General features: G+C 43.5%; 1 protein-coding gene across 4 annotated transcripts in view; it reads left to right on the forward strand.

Annotated features, from left to right (window-relative positions):
• The window catches only part of SLC1A2 (solute carrier family 1 member 2), a 121,256-nt gene extending 103,606 nt beyond the window's left edge, over nt 1-17,650 (forward strand). For all 4 annotated transcript variants that reach the window (XM_080641033.1, XM_080641032.1, XM_080641034.1 and 1 more), the window contains 3 exons: nt 2,435-2,569; nt 12,868-13,099; nt 17,432-17,650. In XM_080641033.1, the coding sequence (XP_080497159.1) occupies nt 2,435-2,569; nt 12,868-13,099; nt 17,432-17,503 (439 nt within the window). In that variant the 3' untranslated portion in view covers nt 17,504-17,650. The remainder of the gene's footprint in view (nt 1-2,434; nt 2,570-12,867; nt 13,100-17,431) is intronic.
• The last annotated feature ends 3,471 nt before the right edge of the window (nt 17,651-21,121 follow it).

Below are 21,121 nucleotides of genomic sequence, written 5' to 3' on the forward strand. Positions count from 1 at the left end.
AGAAAAATATGACAGTGACATAGTGAGGGAAGACATGCTTCAGGTCAGAGTATCAGGCCTTTTAAATCACGTCCTAACTGCATGTGAGACTGCCACCTCCCTTGCTTTAAAACTCAGAGATGAAAAGGGTGCCTTAGGGAAGCCCCTTCTTTTGGAGCCAAGCAAAGATGATTTCTGGCCCCTGAGTTCTTGGCCTTGAAGACAACCACGCTGCCCATCAAGTTCACACCATTAAATGAGAACATAGAGATGGGAGAATGGACCAGTGACCAAGTGGTTGGGATTCATTAATTCAGAGTTTTTAATGTGGGGAAGAATCAAGGGACAACAGGAACAGCACGGCATTGGAATCAGGCAGGCAAGTGTTCAAATCCCAACAGACTACGTTTGAGCTGTGGGACCCTACGTTTCTCCACCCATCGATCCATGATTTCCTCATGGAAAGCAAGTACTAGCCTATGAACCTTGCAGAGCTATCTTGAGGTTCTGCTAATGTGTGTGCAGTACCTTGCACAGCATCCAAGAACCAGCCCTAGAGACGTGAGCCAGGGAGGGGAAGGACAGGAAAAGGGACGAAGGAATGGAGGGGAGATCACTGCTCAGAGAGCTTCTGCAGGACTTAGAATTGCATGGACACTCAGCCCATAAGGACATGATTGGGGTGGAGGAACTGAGGGGACCAGCTGCCAGGAAGCATTCTCTTTGTAGAATTTGTCACACACAACCAAGCGGTAACCAGACAATGTGGCCATAGTGCAAAGGCATGTGTAAGAGTGACTCATAACAGAAGCAGCTGGGGTTGTAAAGTAAACGGCTGAGGCCAAGGTCGTTGGAACTTGGGAAGTTCCCCTTCCCTGGTGCTTTATCCATGTCAGGGAAGTGGCTGAGAATTCCCACCTTCCAGCTCTTGGGGTTTAAGGGAAGTTTTCATTGCAAAGCAGCCTCACCCTGTGAAGATTTTTCAATAAGAATAATATTGGACATTTATTGGGGTTACAATGGTATCTTCTAAGTGTTTTTTATTTATTAGCTCCTGAGGACCCCATGCGTGAGACCCCATTATTATCTCCTTTTCACAGATAAGGAAATCAAAACACAAAGAGTTTAAGTTGTCTAAAGTCATGTGGTGAATAAGTGGCAGAGCTGAGATTTGAACCCAGGTCATTCAACTCCAGAACCTTCAATGATGATCACAGCACATTGCTTCTTCCCATGACCCAGATGGATCCAGGGAAAATGGAGTTCTCTAAACCCTGACACCAATACCGTATTGGTGGGGCAGGGAAGAGCAGAGATGAGTCTTGTAGATCCCTCCAAGGGAAGGTGTCTTAACAGGCCTAAGTGTGGAAGGAGGACAATATGGAAAGATAAGGCTAACCACAAAATGTACCAGGGCTTTCCTTTCCTCATGGTGAGATTAGATAAATTCAGGTCCCTCCCAACTGGAAGACCCCAGGATGCTGTGCTTGGTTACACTCATGGTCTAGACTTGGTTACCCCAGTTTAGGAGCCTGGCGGAGTCCCTCTAGAAACTCTAGAATTTTATTACTGCGAAGGAATCAGCCCCCCTTTCTTTCCAGCACCCACAAAAGCAAGTTGGGAATCTGTATTTTCAGAAGCATCCTTCCATTTAGAAATGACAGCTTTTATAAATGGCATCTAGAAAGGAGGAGACAAAGTCACTGCCCTTTGCTGGACCACAAAGGCCCCTGGTGTTTCCACAGGGAGCATGAACCCTAGATTAACCCCTCTTCCAGAGATAACTTCAAAATGGTGCTGGGTGTGCCCTTGGCATTGCTTGGAAAGCAAATAACAAGATGCCTCAAAAAGAAACCTTCTGTTATTTCATTATCATTTGTTGGCACCCTCTGTCTGAATGATGGATTTTCCAGTCCATGATGAACTGTCCAGGCATCTGAAGCCCAATGTCATTTGGAATCTGTTGATTTGTTCCCCCGATGTCCACTGGGTCTGGATATTTGCTATTCTGAGTTCTCATGTTAACATTGGCAATGGTCTTCTCAGATTCTTGCCACGTAGTCCAGAAGTCTCTGGTGCTCAAAGAGACATAAAGGTATAAACAGAATGCAGTGGTATTCCTGTGGGAGCATTAAAGTGACTTGTTTTTCTTCTTTAATATTTCCTTACCTGATTTTAGAGCCACGCTTATTTCATTTTAGCCTGTGATAGACTAGGCTACTTGAATATCACGATGGGGATAAGGCTCCAGTCCATGAATATATAAGTTTCCATTGCAGTTAAACAGAATCCAAATAGACCCTAATTCCTGGGTCTTGGAACTCTAGATTTTTCTATTTCTTGGGAAGAAAGGGGAATTTATGATTGCTAGGAACATGCAAGCTTAAAATTGCCAGAGTTGATTTTGCCAAGGCCATTTTGTCTTCTCGTGACCTGACCTTTTCTTTTCTCACAGCCTCACGGCCACACTGGCAAGTGTCGGTGCAGCCAGTATCCCCAGTGCTGGGCTGGTCACCATGCTCCTCATTCTGACAGCTGTGGGCCTGCCGACAGAGGACATCAGCCTGCTGGTGGCCGTGGACTGGCTGCTGTAAGTGTCTGTGCATGGGGTTGTGCTGGGGATGTGAATACTGCCTCCAGGGGTGAACTAGATGCAAGGCTGCAGCCAAGAGCTTAGCTGATCCTTTTTGCAACTCCCTCTCTTCCTTTCTCCCTCTTCCCTCTAACATTTACTGAGTGCTGATTTGGGAACGAAAGGAAAAAAAAGATAGAATCTTTGAGAGCCTCACAGTCTAGTGCAGGAATGAGATAAAAATTATAATACAAGGTAGAAGCTTAGCAATAAGGAACCAGCTATTGTGGTACGCAAAGGATCTCAACCCATTATGTTGAGTGAATGAAGCACAAAGGAATATATACTGTATGACTCCATTTAGATGAAGCTCTATGAAAGGCATTATAATACTCTGCATTAGAAAGAGATCAGTGGTTGCCTGAGCCCAGAGATAGGGGCTAGAGAATTAATTGAGAATCGGCCCAAGGAAATCTTTAGGAGTAACAGAGTGTTCCCTATGCATAGGCGGGTATAGGTGTCTACATTTGTCCAACCATGCATTGAAAATTTACATATATTGTATGTAAATTACTCTTTAATGGAGTAGATTAAAAGGATAATGATAAAGGCACTATCCCAGGCTAGGATGGGAAGGCAGAGTGGAGAAATCAGGAAACAATGAGCATGGCTACTGAATTTGAGTGCTCACTAGGTGCCAGCTACTCTACTGAGCGCTTTACATCTTCCTCTGACAACTGAAAGTTTGGTGGTATTACCCCCAAATTATAGATGAGGAAGCTGAGGTTTAGGGTGGTAATGTGACTTAGAAATGAACAGAGATTTGACCTTAGGGCTGCTTGGTTTGGGAGGCCACCACATTCATAATTATGACCATATTTAAGTTTATAATGGCAGTGATAGTTGAGCTGAATCACAACTGGTAGGTAGAAGTTGCCCCGGTATACATAGATGGAAGGGGAAACGGGACATTCCAATCAGGGCAGCACGTACAAAGGCACTGAGGCATTGTGGGGACCAATGAGTGGTTAAGTATTGTTGGAGCACAAAGTGTGAGGCAGGAAGTGTCAAAAGTCAGGCAAGATGGACAGCCTTAAAGGCCACGAAGAGAGCTTGAACTTGACTGCGCACATAGTCCAGCACCTTTCTCAGTGAAGGACATTTTCCTAGTGTAGGGCATGCCCTGCACATTCACAAAGGTGGGCCAGTCTAGCTAGATGGTCCCCAATAAGGAGATTGTAATCGATCCTTGCTAAGGGCGCATTAGGGTTTTGATGTTCTGTGGGCTGTACACAAATGCCTCCTGTCCAGTCTTGGAGCTGTATGACGGGCTAGTTGGTGCCATTGACTTCAATGTCAGAGTGGCAAAGACTGGCACAGAGGCCCACGGCCACAGAACACATTTTGAAAACTGCTCCACATGCCAGTGGCAGTTCTTCTGACATGGACTGGCATCGATTTTAAGAGCCAGAAGCCACATTTTATGGACTTGAGTTTCCCCGGTGCGAAACTAAGTTCCTCCCTGCTGTATTTTAAAGAGAGAACCATGCACGTGGCTGAAGGACATAGGAGAAGACTAGAAGATAGCCTGGTCTCTCCATAAAAGTTGCCTGCCATTGAGGTTTAGGTTAGAGAAGTAGCTTCCTGGACATATTCTCCTTAACTCAGGAGATTTGTAAAGAAACTTATGAATCTTCCTAACTCATTCTTTTGTCAGCAGAGAAATTCTCTGGAAATGCCTTTAGAGGGAAGGTGAAGAGCATGTGAAATTAACTTTTATCTGTCTCTGCCCATCTCTCTCAGGTGGTGGTGGTGGTGGGAGGGAGGGGCCTCATGCTAACGTGGTTGTTCTTCAGGCCCTGTCACAGCCCCTTTCTCATGACATTTGCAGACAAGGCAGCCATGGGCAGCTGAGGTCCTGTGGTGGGGTATGGTTGGAAGGACTGAGGGAGAATAGGATTGAAGGAGACAAAGGGGTGGGGTAGGATTTGGAGAGGAAGACAAAGGGGAAAGAACAACATTGGCAATGGTTTGGGGACGGACACAGTAGGAGTTCAATAGATGCAACCACAGAAATGCTGCATAACAACCAGGGCCCTTTCTACACAAGAAGAAAGACAGTGAGCTATTAAAATCCCACCTAGTTTTCCTGTGACTTTGTTCACTTAGTCCTCCACCTCTTTGTCCCTTTAGCCTCTCAAACCTGTGTTGTCATCAAGTGCCCCTTGCCTACTATGACGACATTGCCTAGTCTTTTCTTGGGTTTATTTCTAAGGCCCCAAATTCACTGTTAGAGATTCATCTTTTAAAAATTATTATTATAGAACCTGCCTCCCCCCATTATAATGCAAATGCTTTTGACTGGAAAAAAATGCACTAATGTTATCCAGGAATGAAGAAAAGGAGCTTGTATTTGTGGGTACCACAGGTTCTTCACATCTGTTGACAATTAATTTCTAAAGAGCCCTAGTGTGTGTTTCACAGAGGAAACTAGGAGTCAGAAGGGTCAGGTCTCTCACCTGAGGCACAGGAAAGCTTGTGTGGCCAGGTCAGGGCCCTTCATCCCAGCCCACACAGCATCCTAGTTAGTACCAAGCGGGTCTAACAGTGGGAAGCTGAGGTGGAGAGGTCCAGAGTTGGAAAGGTTGGAGAAGACAGACCTATTAGGGTCACCGCTGGTTCTACATGCTAATCAGAGGATTTTTTGTTTGACCTGTTTTTTTCCTCCTCTCAGGATTAAAACAAACAAACCAAACCAAAACAAAAAGCCTAAGTAGGGACAAATGGGGTACAATCAAAGTCTCAGCCACTTTTAGAATTCAAGTTCTCTGGTCTCAGGAGGTCACCCTTTGTGGGCCTGGTCTTGGCAGTCAAGCCTGTTGGATAAGACTCAGATCATGAACCATCCAAGACCCTGCCTACTTTTGACCTAAATGCTAGCAAATGGAAAAGGAGGGCTGGGTCCTCCCAGATCACCCCACAGGTGCTCGCATGCTCACACTTGCATAGAAGTGGGGCATCCTCACTGAAATGCACTAGCAGAAGGGAGTTGGCTGAACAACAACAAAAATGATGACACATTAAGATTAGCTATATTGCTGACACCAAATTCGGTCCCAGGCTGGGCTGGAAAGGAACGAGTGAATGGAGACCTGTCCTCAAGTTCTGGGGGCTGCTCTCTGGTGATCAGGGGAAGAGAGGCAAAGAGGCAGGTGCCCGGAGTCCGAGCTCTACACTTACTCTCTGTAGGGCTTTGGGCAGGTTGCTTACTCTCTGGACCTCATCATGTGTGTGGGGAATAATAACTTATCACTTTGAAAGCAGCGTCTCTCTAGACTCTATGCCCTTGAGTGTCCTTCTGGTTGTAAGACTCAGACTAGGATTCTGCAGGTGATGGAATCCTTTTTTTGTTTGTATACAAAAAAACAAAACAAAACAAAAAAGCATGAATGTTCCTTTTAAGAAGAGAAGAAAAAGGAAGGGTAGAGGATCCTGGGAAAATGTGCATAGGGGTCTGTGCGTAGGTAGGTCAGACCTGCTTTGAATTAGTAATGGTGCCGCATTCTTTGCCAGCAGCAAGAGAAGTTCCGGAAACACGCTCTTAGTCATGGGCTCCATGCTGTTGGGTGCCCGTTAGTGTGTGAGTGGGGAAGGGGGATGAGTTGAGATAGGGGGAGGCTGCTCATTTCCGGGGTAGAGTGGGATGTTTGTTCCTCTAGGCAAGAATTATAAGCTTTCATAACTCTAGCCATTTTTCAATTTAAAACCAAACAAAGCCTGCAGTGACATTTAATGTGCCACGCTGTTTGCCAACTGCTGGAGACCAGCCACCCCATCACTGTCCGCCAAGCCCTGGGCGCTTTTCAAAGGGCAGGCTAGCTGCTCTGTAAATGTCATGGTGAAAACCAAGATTCTGGGCCCCAAAAAATGCCTGAGTCCTAGGAACACCGGATGGGCAGGGCTGGTAAAACTAGAACCTTCCCCAGAGTCCAGGAAGCTCTTTGTGTCGGGAATCCTTAGCAGATATTTTTCAGCGACCTAGCTGACACCTCTCTCACGGTGAGGAGACAGGATGGAGTGAAAACTGGGAGTCTGTACCAGGGAGAAGTGATAAATACCTGGGTCTGGCCACAGGTGGGAAAAGAAAAGTGAAAGCCGAGTGGATTGATGGCCCATTTATCACATGAGCCTGCTGGTGATGCCATTTCTGGGGACACCTTTACTAGTTTGGATATAGTTGAGATGGCACTTATAAGGAAGGCCTTAAAGGGCCTCCACCCTGCAGGGGATACTGTGAAGCTCCCCTGTTAGCATCTCTTCCTGGAAGAGAGAGAGCAATGATTCCCAAACTTGAGCATGCACCATTATCTCCCGGAGATTCAGAAGGTCAGGGGTGGGGACCAAGAGTGGGGGCATTGATAACAAGTTCCCATGTGATGCTGATGATACTGTCCAGGGACCTCACTTCCAGAAGCAATGGTCTAGAGGCAGGGAAGGGGAGCAGGAGTTCTCGATTGTGGGTAGTTGAGCATCTCTATACTTTTCTGAGCACCAGTTGACAGAGTTGACAGTTCATGCATCCATACAATGAAAACGGATGGAAAGGATGCAGGATACAGCTAGCCAATTTTTAGTGAGTGCTCCTTAAGTATTAGACATTGTTCTAAGCACTTTATATGGACTCCTTTAAAAGTCGAAGCAAGTTTTGAGGCAGCTAATAGTATTGTGCCTATTTTACAGGTGAGGAAACTGAGGCTCAGAGAGAAGTAACCTATCCCAGTTTAGTGGATATTGAATGACTAAACTGGAATTCAAACCCAGATGATCAGGCTGTTGTTCTTTGGGGATTCCAGGCCTGCCAATTGGTTCTTCTTATTCTGATACATACACACAATCAATCTCTCTCTCTCTCTCTCTCTCTCTCTCTCTCTCTCTCTCTCTCTCTCTCTCTCTCTCTCACACACACACACACACACACGTACGTCTGGTGGAAAAGAAAAGATATTCTTACATTCACCATATCTCTGAACATTCCAAGGGTTCCAGCCGTGGGCAAACTACGGCCCACGGGCTGGATCCGGCCCGTTCGGCTGTTCTATCTGGCCCTCAGAGCCGAAAGAGCGGAGGGTTCTCTTGCTCTCCCCTCCGCTCCTTTACTTTGAATTTATATTAGTTCACACAAACACTCCATCCATGCTTTTGTTCTGGCCCTCCGGTCCAGTTTAAGAACCCATTGTGGCCCTCGAGTCAAAAAGTTTGCCCACCCCTGGTTTAGGCTGAAGTCTTTTGCTCATTTTTTTCCCTACATCTTACCTCATCTCCAGTCTGTGTCAACCTCAGCATAGAATGTGACCCTTTTCTACTTAGTCCTTCCACCCACTGACAAAGTGTCCCTGATTCAATGCAGTATAATTGCAGATCAGGGCAGTAGGGTGATTGTTCTGCACAGCAAAATCATTCTTTAATGTTTCACCAGAGAAATACATGCTCATGGAAAAACAAGGAGAGGGGGAAATCTCCAAAGAGTTATAAAATGAAAAAGGGAAAAATCTCCTTCATCTACAATTGGATCATGAAGGAGAGCAGAACAGGCCACCCCAAAATGTTCCAATTGGCATGTGGATTATTATTAGTTGAAGGCAATCAACTCCCAGCAGATTGAGGAAAAACTTTTTACCTCCCCCTGAACTGCTAAAAGAATTTAGAAAGGGGGCCTGTACCAGGAAGAGAGCTCTTACCAGAGATAACTTTTTTATAGAAGAGACTAATCTGTGTGGCAGGGCAAACATCTGTTTACCAAACATCTGTTCTTCTCGTCTTCCTGTGAGTCCTCTTCCTTCCCTTTGAAGCTCCAGCCCTAGCCCTTACCCTTAGCTCTGGATGGTATATGAGCCTCGTTGCTTGACTGCTGGGAGTCTCATATTTTTATGGGGCTCCCATATGTACAAAGTTAAACTTGTTTTCTTCCTGTTCATCTGTCTTATGTTCATTTAATCACTAGACCAGCTGAAGAACCTAGAAGGGAAGGAGGGACAGTTTTTCCACCCCTACAACCTGAAGCCTTCTTTCTCTGAAGTAATCACTGTTTATAATTTTAGGTAGCACAAAAAAGTAAAAGTTTAATATTAGGCATCCCTTTTCTTGAAAAAGAAAATCCTTCAGCATTCCCCACCCTGGGAATCTCTCCCTACTCATGTGTAGTCCCAGCCTCAGTCTCTCCCCATTGTGCTGGGCCTCCTTGCCCTCTGTTTCCACATCTTTCCCCAGCTCTCAGGACACTGCTCTCATTTTCATAGGTGAGGTCATTTGGCTCTCTGTCTCTCCCTCTTCTTTGTAGATCTTTCCCAGAGTCCTAGCTTTTCACCACCAAAACATCCAACTGATGTTTACTAAACAAACAAACAAACAAACAGTTATTTTTCTAGATTTAATCTGCCCTCTTAAACTAACAATCCATCCCACCCCCCACCGCCTCCTTCACACCTGCCTGTCCCCGTCCCCTGAACCTGCCCATGTCTTAAAGATATAAAATATGGTACCAGCCCTCAAAGAACTTATAGTTTAGTAATGGGGACAGATGTGGTCAATAAAATCCCAACAGAATGTATTAGGTGTAAAAAAAGAAATGTATAAGACTTGGTGGAGGAATAAAAGAGGAAAAGATACTCCCCTTATTAGTTGGAATGATGATGATGATGATGATGATGATGATGATGATAAACAATGATGATGAGTAGCCAGGGTTGAGCACTGCGTTTGTGTCAGGCACCATGCCAGGTCTTTTAGATGCAGAGTTTGGCAGAGGACCTCTCAGATGACAAGTGCTCAGTACATGTCAGCAGTTATTTTCTTCTCAACATGCTTGGAGATGGGTATTACTTTCTCTGTTTTTCAGAGGACAAAGCTGAGCGGGAAAGGCTAAGTAACTTGCCCTGCCGGAGCCAGGATGGCAATCCAGGTTCGAATCCAAATTCACACTCAGCCAATGCTTCTGTGGGCCCAATGTTTCTGTGGGCCCTCCTTCCCTTCCCAAACTCAAGTGGCTTAAGCCCTTGGATTACCAGAATTGTACCAACCTTCTCAGCTCTGGGGCCTCAGGTGACCCCATCTGTCACACTGGACACCCTGCCTTCTGAGAGGCAGACACGATGGCTTGTTTGTATGAATGTTAAGTTGAATCATATGAAACATTACAGGACTTATAGAAATGGCAATTTAATATGGTTCAACCCAATAGAAGAAAGCAGATGAATGTTGGGTGACTTTGCTTCCCTAGCTCTGTTCTTCTGTGAGAAGCAGGACTTTCAGACAATTCCATGTCTTCTTGCCAGAGGATTTAGATCAAGAGATAGACAGGAGAGACAGACACCTTGGCTTTTCTTCCAGGGAGCCAGACCCAGTGCCTCAGCGTGAAGCAGCTTATTCAAGTCCCTCTCTTGGCTTTGGTTCCTGGTGGCTCCAAAAGCTATGTCATCTGTCATGAACCCAATCCAATAAAACATTCTGCTCTCATCTCTCCTCCTTTGCACAGTCCTGGCACAACATCCAGACCCAAGGATAGCGTAAAATGCTCTAAAATTCTCTTTACCAAGTAGCCTAAAATCTCCTGAGGTCAGCAGGGTTTCCTACATGCTCAGAGCGGGTTTCAAGAGAAAATGAAAGTATTGGCCTGTGAAGGAATTTTCCACGTGTGAACCATAAACTCCTATATCCTGCTTTTGGCCAGAGTCGGAATTCCCCAGAGTTGGCCAGATATTCCCCTGGTGGCCTCAAAGACAAAGCAAAAATTCTTTTACCTTCTGTTTCCCTCCATCTACCATTCCTTCTCTTCACCTTCTCAGTCATCTTCCTGAATAAGTTGATTATAATGTCTCCCCTTCCTCACTTCTTGTTCAATGTACCACCTATGGGGAGTTGACTTCTCTCTCTGCCTCTGTATTAAAGGTGCCCTTGCCTGTCAATACTTGCCTCTGGGTTGCTACAACCAAGAGACACTTCTTTTTCTTAGGTTACCTGAGCTCTAGGTAGTAGTGGGCATTGTCCATCACACCCTTATTTTTGAAACAAGCTTCCCCCAAACTCTTCTCCTTTCCTTTCACCTTTGCTGACTCTTGTTCCTTCACACATTCCTTAAGTGTTGTCTGCTCTTCTCACTCTACATTCTCTCCAAGGATTAAACTAAACATGCCCTTGGCATCCACCCATGGCCACTCTAGGTGTTGACTTCTAATTCACTACTTGCAGCTCACATGTCCCTTTTGATCTTTAGTCCACACTCCAAACCATTTGTGGGACATCTCCCCTCTGCTGGGTCAAGGCCCTCACCTCACTCACTATGACACCAGAATCTTTCCCACCCCAATCAGTTATGACCCATAAATATGGTAGCAATGTCTACTGGCTCCCCAAACTAGAACCCTGAGGGAATCCTTGACTCTTTTCTCTTTTATTCTCTATAACCAATCAATTCTCAAGTCCTGTAATTCTGTCTCCTAAATCTCTCTCAGATTCATCTTTTTCAGATCCACTACCTCTTCACTAAGTGGACTTTGCTCTGTCTTGTCTTTCATCAGTCCATTCTTCAGAATGGAACATGGGTGATCTTTCTCTTCAATGGATTCTCATTATCCTTGGGGTAAAGTCATAACTCCCGAACTGGGCTGATAAAGCCTTACATGATTTGGGCAGTTCTTACTTTCTGCCTCTCTCTGCATTCATTAGCCATCCTGAATGCTCCTGAGTGCTTCTACCGCCTAGATTTCACATGTATTATTTTTCTCTTCTCTGTAGCTCACTGTCCCAGCTACTATCTCCCCCTGAAAACATGAATAAAGATGGAGTCTTGAGGTCATTCACAAAATCAGGTACTTGTAGAGATTGCTAAGAAGCCCCAATATAAGGGTATGAGGAAGAAAAAAATACCTGATAGTAGTTAAGAAAAAGCATAGAGTCTGGAGGCAGCCTGACTTGGATTCGAATACCAGCTTTTTCCCTGACCTGGACTAAGATGTCTTACCACAATCTTTACTGAAAATCCTTCCTGCCTTCCTTTTTCTCTGTGTGCGTGTGTGTGTGTGTGTGTGTGTGTGTGTGTGGTTTTCCAGCATTCTTCTCTCTAGGATTTTGAGTGTCTCATCAACATTTGAACTTATGGATGAGAGAACACAGCTTACTCTGAAGAACTTCATTAGTTTTCCGGTTGCTGATCTTCTAAAAGAGAGAGTTATCAACCATCCTATTTTTTTTTTTAAATCAGAACTTGAAAAACAAGATTTGAGGAAGGTTTTTTCTTAACAGTTTCTTGTTCAAGAGGCACTTGGGAAGATTTAATTATTTTAGGTTAATAAAGAGAACAAGACAAAGTAATTTGGTTTTTCCAGGATGCATAATCACTACACATATTGGTCAGGAGGAAAATCATGGCTCAGTTTCTTACCCATCAGCTGTGTCTGTGTATGTGTGTGTGTTACCCTGAGGTGCAGGGGAAAGGGAGTGTTAGTTCCAATCCTTACAAAAACATGAATTTTCTATTATTGAAATTCATAGGTTGTTATTCTTTTCTGTAGCATTCATAAGTAAAATAAGTAGAAGTAATCTTTGAAGTGGAGTCTTTTACAAACTATTTAAATCAAGAATACTGCATGCAGCCCTAGCCAGTTTTGCTCAGTGGATAGAGTGTCAGCCTGCGGACCAAAGGGTCCCAGGTTTGATTCCAGTCAAGAGCACATACCTTGGTTGCAGGCTCCTCCCCAGCCCAGGCCCTGGTCAGGGTGAGTGTAGGAGACAACCAATCAATGTGTTTCTTTCACATTGATGTTTCTCTCTGTCTTTCCCTTTCTCTTCCACTCTCTCAAAAATCAGTGGAAAAATATCTTCGGGTAAGGATTAAAAAAAAAAGAAAAGAAAAGAATACTGGATGCAGCTAGAAGTGTCTGGAGCCTGGGCACTAATTCTGAGATCTAGACACATTATTTTCCTCTAATTATTCCTTCCTTCCTTCTCCTCCTCCTCCTTTATTTATTTATTTATTTATTTATTTATTTATTTATTTATTTTGGCAATTCTTTATTGGGTGCTTACCTTTCATCAGACAATTTTCTAAACAATTTATGTACATTTTCTCATTTAATTTTCACACAAGATTATGAGAGAAGTATGACAAACAGGGAAATTAAGGTTAAGCAACTTGCCTGAGACCAAGCAGAGAGAAAGGTAAAGCCTGAACTCAACCGTAGGTCTCTGGTTCTAGACCTTGACCTCTCAGCTACCATAGCATTCTACTTCCTCACTAAACATTTTCTGTTCTTTGTCTCCAGGGACAGGATGAGAACATCAGTCAACGTTGTGGGTGACTCTTTTGGGGCTGGGATTGTCTATCACCTCTCCAAGAATGAGCTGGATACCATTGACTCCCAGCACCGAGCGCATGAAGACATTGAAATGACCAAGACTCAGTCCATTTATGACGACATGAAGAACCATAGGGAAAGCAACTCTAATCAATGTGTCTATGCCGCACACAACTCTGTCATAGTAGATGAGTGCAAGGTACCTTTCCCATTCATGGATATCGAGACCTGTATATGATAGTGCATGCTCGATTTCTTAAAATGAACACCAAAGCCCTGCATGTATTATTGTCACATTTATTTTTCTAAAGAATCATGTAACCCAAGCTTCTGTGAGTCCCAGATCATCTAACTCTGTGTCTAACATGGCTGGAAATCAACAGGTCTAACAGTGAAAGAGCCAATCAGTTGCTTCTTTCATCCATGTGATGTACAAACTCTCATTCTGATTCCCCCACCCACCCGCTCCACAAATTTGATTGTTTTTCTTGAATATTTTGCCCAAGAATTTGTGGTCTCTAGGGTTTTGCTGGCTTTCAACTTTTCTATTCCTCAAGTGAAGCACCAAGAGAAATACCCAGATTTATTTGATTTACATAGCATAAGTTTTCCTCCCTGCTATGAATCATGTATTGGTCAAAAACGTGCCCACATAACTGTGCCGCCGGTTTCGGTTAATTATTTTTGTGGGAATGTGAGTTGTGACCTGGCAGTCACTTCGCTCCAAGTATGGGGAAATTTTCAAGTAAAGGATAACTATTCTTCAAGACGATCATCCATAGATGTCTTCTAAAACCACCACATTTCACACACTGTCTGGCAGCACCCTCTTTCCTGAAGCAAGGATGTTCTGGACTCTCCTAAGCCACTGGGTGCTAAGTCTTCAAGCTCGATAAGCTCTTTCTAGCCTTCATTGTAACTAACTTGACATTGTCAAAGGCAGTGTCATGACCAGAGCGAAGCAAACTTGGAGAAACCCTGGCAGGTGAGCAGAGTCAACTCTGGGGGTTGGGTTGCTAAAATGGTCCCAGGTAGCATTTGAGGAAAATTTGAACCCAACAGGTATTTCTGGTACCTTTTTGATTCCTATTGACGAGATCTCATTTAATAGTTGATTTCTTTATGAGTTACTTCTGGGTCATTCTAAATATATACGATGGCTTCTGCCAGACCACTTAGGATGACACAGAAGTAATCCTCTCTACTGGACTGCAACATAGGTCCAGAAGTCTAATAGACTAGCCACAGCCTTTTGCTCCTCCCTTCTATATCAGGTCCATGTGTGGGTGAACCAGGGCTCTGATACAAATTAGGGACCCCACCCATCAGGAGGCAATTGCATAAATTAATTGACTCCGTGAAAATGACTTAAATTATTAGTAATTCAGATGTACCTAAAGAATATACTCAATTTTCCTAGAAAATTAGTATTTCATACATCTGAATAAATGTGCTGGATTATTTCCCATTAAAATGTTGGTTTGGGTCAACAAGGATCAACATTCCCAAGGAATGGCTTTATGCTCTATTATATTCAATAAGTATTTATTGTGTGCCTTGTGAGGTTTAGTTGAGCAACCCCATCTCATTCCTATGACCATATATATTTTTATCACATTCATCAAGTGTTTATTGAGTGGCCATTATCTGCAAAGCCTTGAATTAGTCATGGGAGAACAGGAAAATGAATGTACGATTTTGAAGTGGTGGTGAAGTTTTGATCCCAAATTACTGCCATACAAGGAAACATAGTAGTATTGAACAAAATTAAATCACATATTTTCTAATTTTGCAATTATGTATAAGAAGACTCCTAGTGGTTAACTGTCTATGCTGTGACCTTTATTGGAGCATTATAAGAGGCTTAGCAATATTGTATAGGACATGTATTGAAGAAGGTATGTAGGCATGGAGATATCCTTAGATTTCAGACTTCCTGGATTTTTTTTTCCTTAAAGAATATCAAGTACATCAGGAGAAATTTGCTTCATTTTTTTAAAGCAAAACAATTCAAGTTCTAAAAGGAGATGTTGGTCAGTTGTCCCTATCAGTCGGACGTAAGCCCATGAGGCGAGGAACTGTGTCCCCATGTGTCAGTACTGTGTCCTAGCACCTAAAGCAGCGCCACGCATGCAGTAGGCGCTCTAGAAATATTTGTTGAATGTAGCCTTTTAGCATCTTGACCCTATGCTTTAATCCAGGTAACCTTTTTTTGCTGGACAATTCCATAGAGATAGTGGCTCAGTCTCCATAACCTACTACCCAACCAACCACCTGCAAACTTGTTGTTGAGTTAGCATTTAGATTAGGGGTGGGGAACGTCCAGCTGTGGGATATACAAGGCCTGAGAAATCATTTGGTTTGTCCCTGCCAAGGCATTAGGGGTGAGTTAATTAAATGACCAAATGTAGCAGGATAATTTTTTTAAATCATATATGAGCATTTATTCCAATACTGCCAGCAGTATGAAAAAGCAGCAGTTTCATCCACAAAAATCTGGCAGGATAATTTTTAAGTTGATAATTTTGTATGGCCCGCGAATGATGTTATAAATATCCAAATGGATATTGGCAGAAAAAAAAAGGTTCCTCACCCCTGATTTAGATGGTCAAGTAGTGAAACTGAGCATGTCATGGAAAGGATGCAGTAGCCATATTGCTTTAATGGCTATTTCGGCAGTTTGGATTTTTTTTCTTGACGAGATTGGGTTTAGCTCAGTGAAGGTTAGTTGGTCCTCAGGCATTGCTAGGTGAGGCAAATTGATTCTCTTCACTCTAGACCAGTGGTCGGCAAACTCAACAGAGCGGCAAACCGCAGCTCGCGAGCCGCATGTGCCTCGCGAGCCGCTGTTTGCCAACCACTGCTCTAGACCAACTAACTGAGTTGACACTGATGTGGGGAGGCAGCCAGAGCTATGGAGATGAATTAGCACACTTTCCCAGAATATCTGAATCACATTGATTCATGCCTTTGAATTTCCTTCTGGTCCATCCTCCGTCTCACTCTTTTAAAAACTGAGATGGGAGACATCAATGCTTACTGGCAGTTCCCTCCCTGTGTTTGCTCTCCTGTTACTCAGGTGGTTGGAGCAGGAGGGGTGCAATGGATCGGGGAGTGGAGTCCCAGATTGCTTTAATCCAGCCAGCCAGGGAAATGCCAAAAAAGCTGCTTTCCCAGCTACTTTTCAAACATAGGCCCCAGCATCAAAACAACAACAAAAGGACAACCCCCACCCCTCTACCCCTTCCCCAATATGCTGTCTGGTTTTCCAAAGGCACCACACTGAGATTGAGAATTGCTCAGCTACCGATCTGGTTCCTCACTGAAAGCCAAATAGGCATTCAAGGTCAGAGAGAACAGGCCGCTTTCTCCAGGCAGACAGCGTGCTCCTTCCTGGCAGTCTCTCCTGACAGTTCACTGAAGGGGAAGCCACTTTGCTGCAGCTCTGGTCAAACTTTAACCACATCAAGCATCGTTATGTGACCTTGGTCTCTCTGTTTCCAATCGCTCGCCTTGTGAAGTAGTTTGAAAGTGACGCAATAGCTTTTGTATTTTAATCATAGTAACTGCACGGGAGGCGGTCGTGGCTGCTTGCATGTGGGGACCTAATGGGGACTGGAGGAGTGACTCCTTTTTATTTTCACTCGCTTGGTTCGTGAGGGGCACTGGGTTTTCTGTTGCCAGCATGTTGTGTGTGTCTATGACGCATGCGTTTCACTTCCACTCGGGGAGGATGGTCAGATTTCTTTCAAACATTGCTGCGTTTGTCATGTCTCCATGTTCTAATGCTTCCATAAATCCAGTCTCTCCATTATGTGGAATATCAGTCGTGGGTTTAAGTTTGCACATGACGTTGAGGACAGACAGATGGAAGGTAAGCTAGGAAAAATGTAGACGTGGAGGGGAAAACCTCCCATTCTGTGGAAGGGTTCAGTTCGCTCAGAGCCAGGGGAGCAAAGTATAGACAGTCTGCTGATTGCATTTGCTTAGTAAATGACCTCAGACTCACTTAATCCCCCCTTTTCATTTTTCATTTGTAAAGCCCGCATAGCTATCCAGACCATCATGCCTCCTGGTGTTAAAATTGGACATGTGTCAAATTCACCTGGCCTCTTGCAACTGAACCTTTCACGTGCATGAGTAGAACTAGCTGCCTAGTTCTGGATTTTTTCTCTGTGGTTGTATGGAGTAGCACTTGGGCACTATTGTTTAAGGACCGCGTTCCTGTGTGATGGGTCTATAAGTAGTTAGACACCCCCACAACCCTAAAAGCATAGTAGAAGTTATCCCCCAAATCGCCTAGTGTCTCCAGTCCCTCAATAGGCCCCCAAGGCAAATAAGTATTTTTTAATGTTCACAAATCAGTGTTGAGACCCAAGACCAGCTCAAAATCTGGTTGGAAGGGACAATATTTAAAACCGATAGCAAAGTCACGTGGTCTAAGCCGGATTTGGTGCTCCTCCACGTAACCCACGGGGTGGTTCTCTGGCCCATGGCCTGTAAGCTGGATGTTGATGATGATTATTTTCAGGTAACTCTGGCAGCCAACGGGAAGTCAGCGGACGGCAGTGTTGAGGAAGAACCTTGGAAACGTGAAAAATAAGGATGTGACTCTCAGCAAATTCTTGAATAAACTCCCCAGTGTATCTCATGGTAAAAGAGGATATAAACAAGCTTTCTTTAAAAAGGAAAAAAAAAAAAAAAAAACACCACACACCTATATTTCTATGTTTACTTAATCTGTTAGCCAAGGCTTAGAGGACCTGTTGTGAGTCAGTGATAGGCATGGTGCTGTGTCTTTGCCAAATAATGCTTCGTAACCGTCTAATGTTCTCGCGTGTGTTACTGTCGGAATGGATGCTGCTGGAGGAACCATTTGAATTGAAGACGCATTCTTGCCAGCTTCCCTTTTCTCTCAAGATGCAGGACCATGGATGCTCTCTTCCCAGGGGACGCGACTCAAGCTGTGTGGTACACTCCAGGGACTTGGGGTAATGAGCAGACACACAGTGTGTTGTTTCTCCAAGTATTCTCCATGCTTCGCCTTGTTACGCACAAGAGATTCTGTTAGGAGCCTCTAGAAGTAATTCTCCTTCCGTGTCTTGTAGGGTTTGCCCATGTGTTGATAAAAGCAAGTACTTGTCTTAGGGAACTGTGACAATTTGTCTTCTGTCTGCTCTTTTAGCTCAGTGTTTCAGAGAGCATTGCAGTGGGAGCGGACCTGTTGAAGGCAGCTGGTTGTGGAGCCCAGTGAGCCTCCGCTCTATCCCACCTAGTCTGTGAACATGCATTATTGAACTCTCAGAGTATGTTGCATAATTTGCTCTAAATTTGATAATGGGTTAGGATGTAATTTGCATAGAACCACTGTATATATTGACAAAAGTAAGAGAGCACAGTCAACATACATGTTAATTGGATTCAAATATTCAAATTTGTTGGCCTTTGGTTTGCATTCAGCTTGTCCGTGTGAAATCAAGTGAGATCACATTGATCTCTGCTTCACTTTCTTTGTTTTACCCATAAAATTCTTGTTTGGGTTTCTACCAAAAAGACATTTTTTTTTAATCTCCAAATTATTTCAGTCATATTCTCAGTAAACCAGAAGGCCTAAGCATTGTGTTCTTCTAACACATGGAGGACAGTTGTGTTGCCTGTGCTCTTTTAATACTGTCTCTTGATAAAAACAAAAGACTGTCATTTATCTAATATGTAGAAAGCTTTTGTTATATTATATCAAAGCACATAAATCCAATTACAGGACACATTGGAAGCAAAGCCAACCTTCTTCTTCCCCAGTCTTCTCTGTCGAAAAGAACAGGAAACTACATATGTGCAAAATCCTTAAAAGGTGCCATTCCTATGGCAAAGTCAAGGCAGCCTTGAACCATGAAATGGGAACAACACAGATGGGACCTTTTCAAGGCTGTGAAAGTTTGGGGGAATAAGTCATATAATAGGAGCCCCACAGTGCCTTGCATGCTGTTGACACCCAACAAATCCTGAATGATTATGTAGGTTAAATTTTTCAGTGTCTCTACTATCATTTTCTAGTGAATAACATACAGTATTTTTCTAAAGTTTCTGGCTTTGGGAGTTTGCTGAGGACTTGAACATGAATCACTGAGAAATAAAGCACATTGGAAGGAGTGTGTAGAACTTTGGTTCACATGTGGGAGGCAGGTGGTCTTCTGAGGCCAGCAGATGGATGGTGAGATGTTGATGAATTGTGATAGAGTCTAAATTCTCTAAAGAGAGCATGTTTATGAACACCACATCCCCTTTATTACCTAGTCCTTGTGACTTTTCTCTTCCAAATCAGACATCTTTGGAACATACAAAATACCTGAGATTTCAATTATTTTTATCTCTTAACCCCTAGTTATTTTTGGATAAGGATCATTATTGAGCAGTATTAAGCAGATTTTGCTTTTAAAGAATGGCATTGGTCTTCATTTTCATTAGGTGGACAGTGAGCAGGGTGGCTCAGGATGTGCTGAAATGCAGCTGTGGGAAATGTATCCTTTGCAGCAGACACTGTGGGTCAGGGGGACAGTTCCTGGGTGCAGCTGTGAAACTGTTAAGGCTTGTCTGTAAGTGGGACTTATGGTGAGGACTTATGGATATGAGCAAGGCACCTAGGAGCTTGTGGTTTTGCTACTTTAGGCCAGCTTAGCACACATGTACAGGCTGACATGTTTCTTGATAGAGCAGTCTCAGGATTATCTTCCCAAAATTCTGCCTAGATGTCTTCTCTGTTTGCTTTGTCTTCAGAGTTTTCCTCGTTACCCAGTGAGATCATAAATGTGTAAGTGCACAGTTTAACAAAGCAGGTATTTCTGGTTTGAGATTCTATGCAATAGAATAGTTCCATGAAAATACATGTAGGATCATATTTATCTAGATTCAACAAATTATATTAAAAATTAATACTTTTTCAAATTCAAGACAAGCCTGTAAATCCAGGATGTAGATAGAGCTGACATATGATTGTGTCCTTTCATTTTTTTTAGGCCTCATTCATTCTTCTCATACTGTGCCCATTGGGGTTTTCCTTGCCCAGTATATGTGCCATAAACAGAACAAATAGATTCAGAGTATACCTCTAACAACCTTTTCTAAATAGGATATGTATGATCTGCCAGTGATATACATAGGTTTATATAATAGCTCCAACACAGATATAAATGCTTATCACCCACTAATATTTGATGATGCATAAATGTTATATTTATATGATAGGCCAGATACATACACCACATCCTATAAGGTCTGTTTTGTATTTTGTTGTTGTTCTGTTGTTGTTGTTTTTGTTACAGACTCATTCACTCTTTTTAGGAATCAGAATTGTTTCAGGAGAAAACTAACTGAGCAGACTTTAATCCTTCCCTATCTCATTTTTGCCCATTGGCAGACCCAAGGGGAATCATCATTAGATCAACTACTTACAATTCTGTGAATCCAATCCAATCAGGGAGAAAAATGGCTTATCTCTCAAGATGAGGCTTTATCTGAGGTCTTTAAGGCTGTGCGTCCCATGCAAAGGGTATCAGACAATCAGGGCAATCACCTTGGTCACACAGGTCCTCAATACAGGACTTCAGGGAGGATATCTGAACCAGGTAGCTCTCAGATTCAATTCCTTACTTACTATTGGGTGTGGGAACATAGCCTAAAGTCTCGTTTCCTGTGGAAGTCACCATGTCTCCTAAAAGACAGATATTTACTTCTGTTTTCCAACTACTCGTTAGCCTGGTTGTTTATGAAAACCTGAAGCAAGGATGCCAAGATGCCCAACTCCTGGGTTTAGGCTGGAAGCTGAGAAAGGCTTAGGGGAAATTCAGTTCTCGGGGAGATAATGCCAGGAACCCCACCACTGAGTGATTAGAGGGTGTCAGGCCCTTTCCACTTGTGCATGGAGAAGTATGTCATTTTCATGTGTGTTGAAAGTCAAGAAGCCCTTCCAGAGTTGGGTAACTCATCTACTGGGTCCCCTAAAAGGAAACCCAGCCCTGCCATGCTTTTGCAAATACCACACTTTCTTGCGTTCTCAACAGCAAAGGCTATGGTATGATATTTCACTTTTGTCAGAGTCAATGCTTCTGTGTGCACTTTCTTTTCCCATGAATGCAGCAGTCAACCCAAATAGGAATGCACGCGCTCAGAAAGACTTCCCTGTAGTTCAGACTCTTGCTGGACAAGTTTCGGCAGCTCTTGCCCG

This window comes from Plecotus auritus (assembly GCF_963455305.1).
Source record: "Plecotus auritus genome assembly, chromosome: 9".
Taxonomy (NCBI): domain Eukaryota; kingdom Metazoa; phylum Chordata; class Mammalia; order Chiroptera; family Vespertilionidae; genus Plecotus; species Plecotus auritus.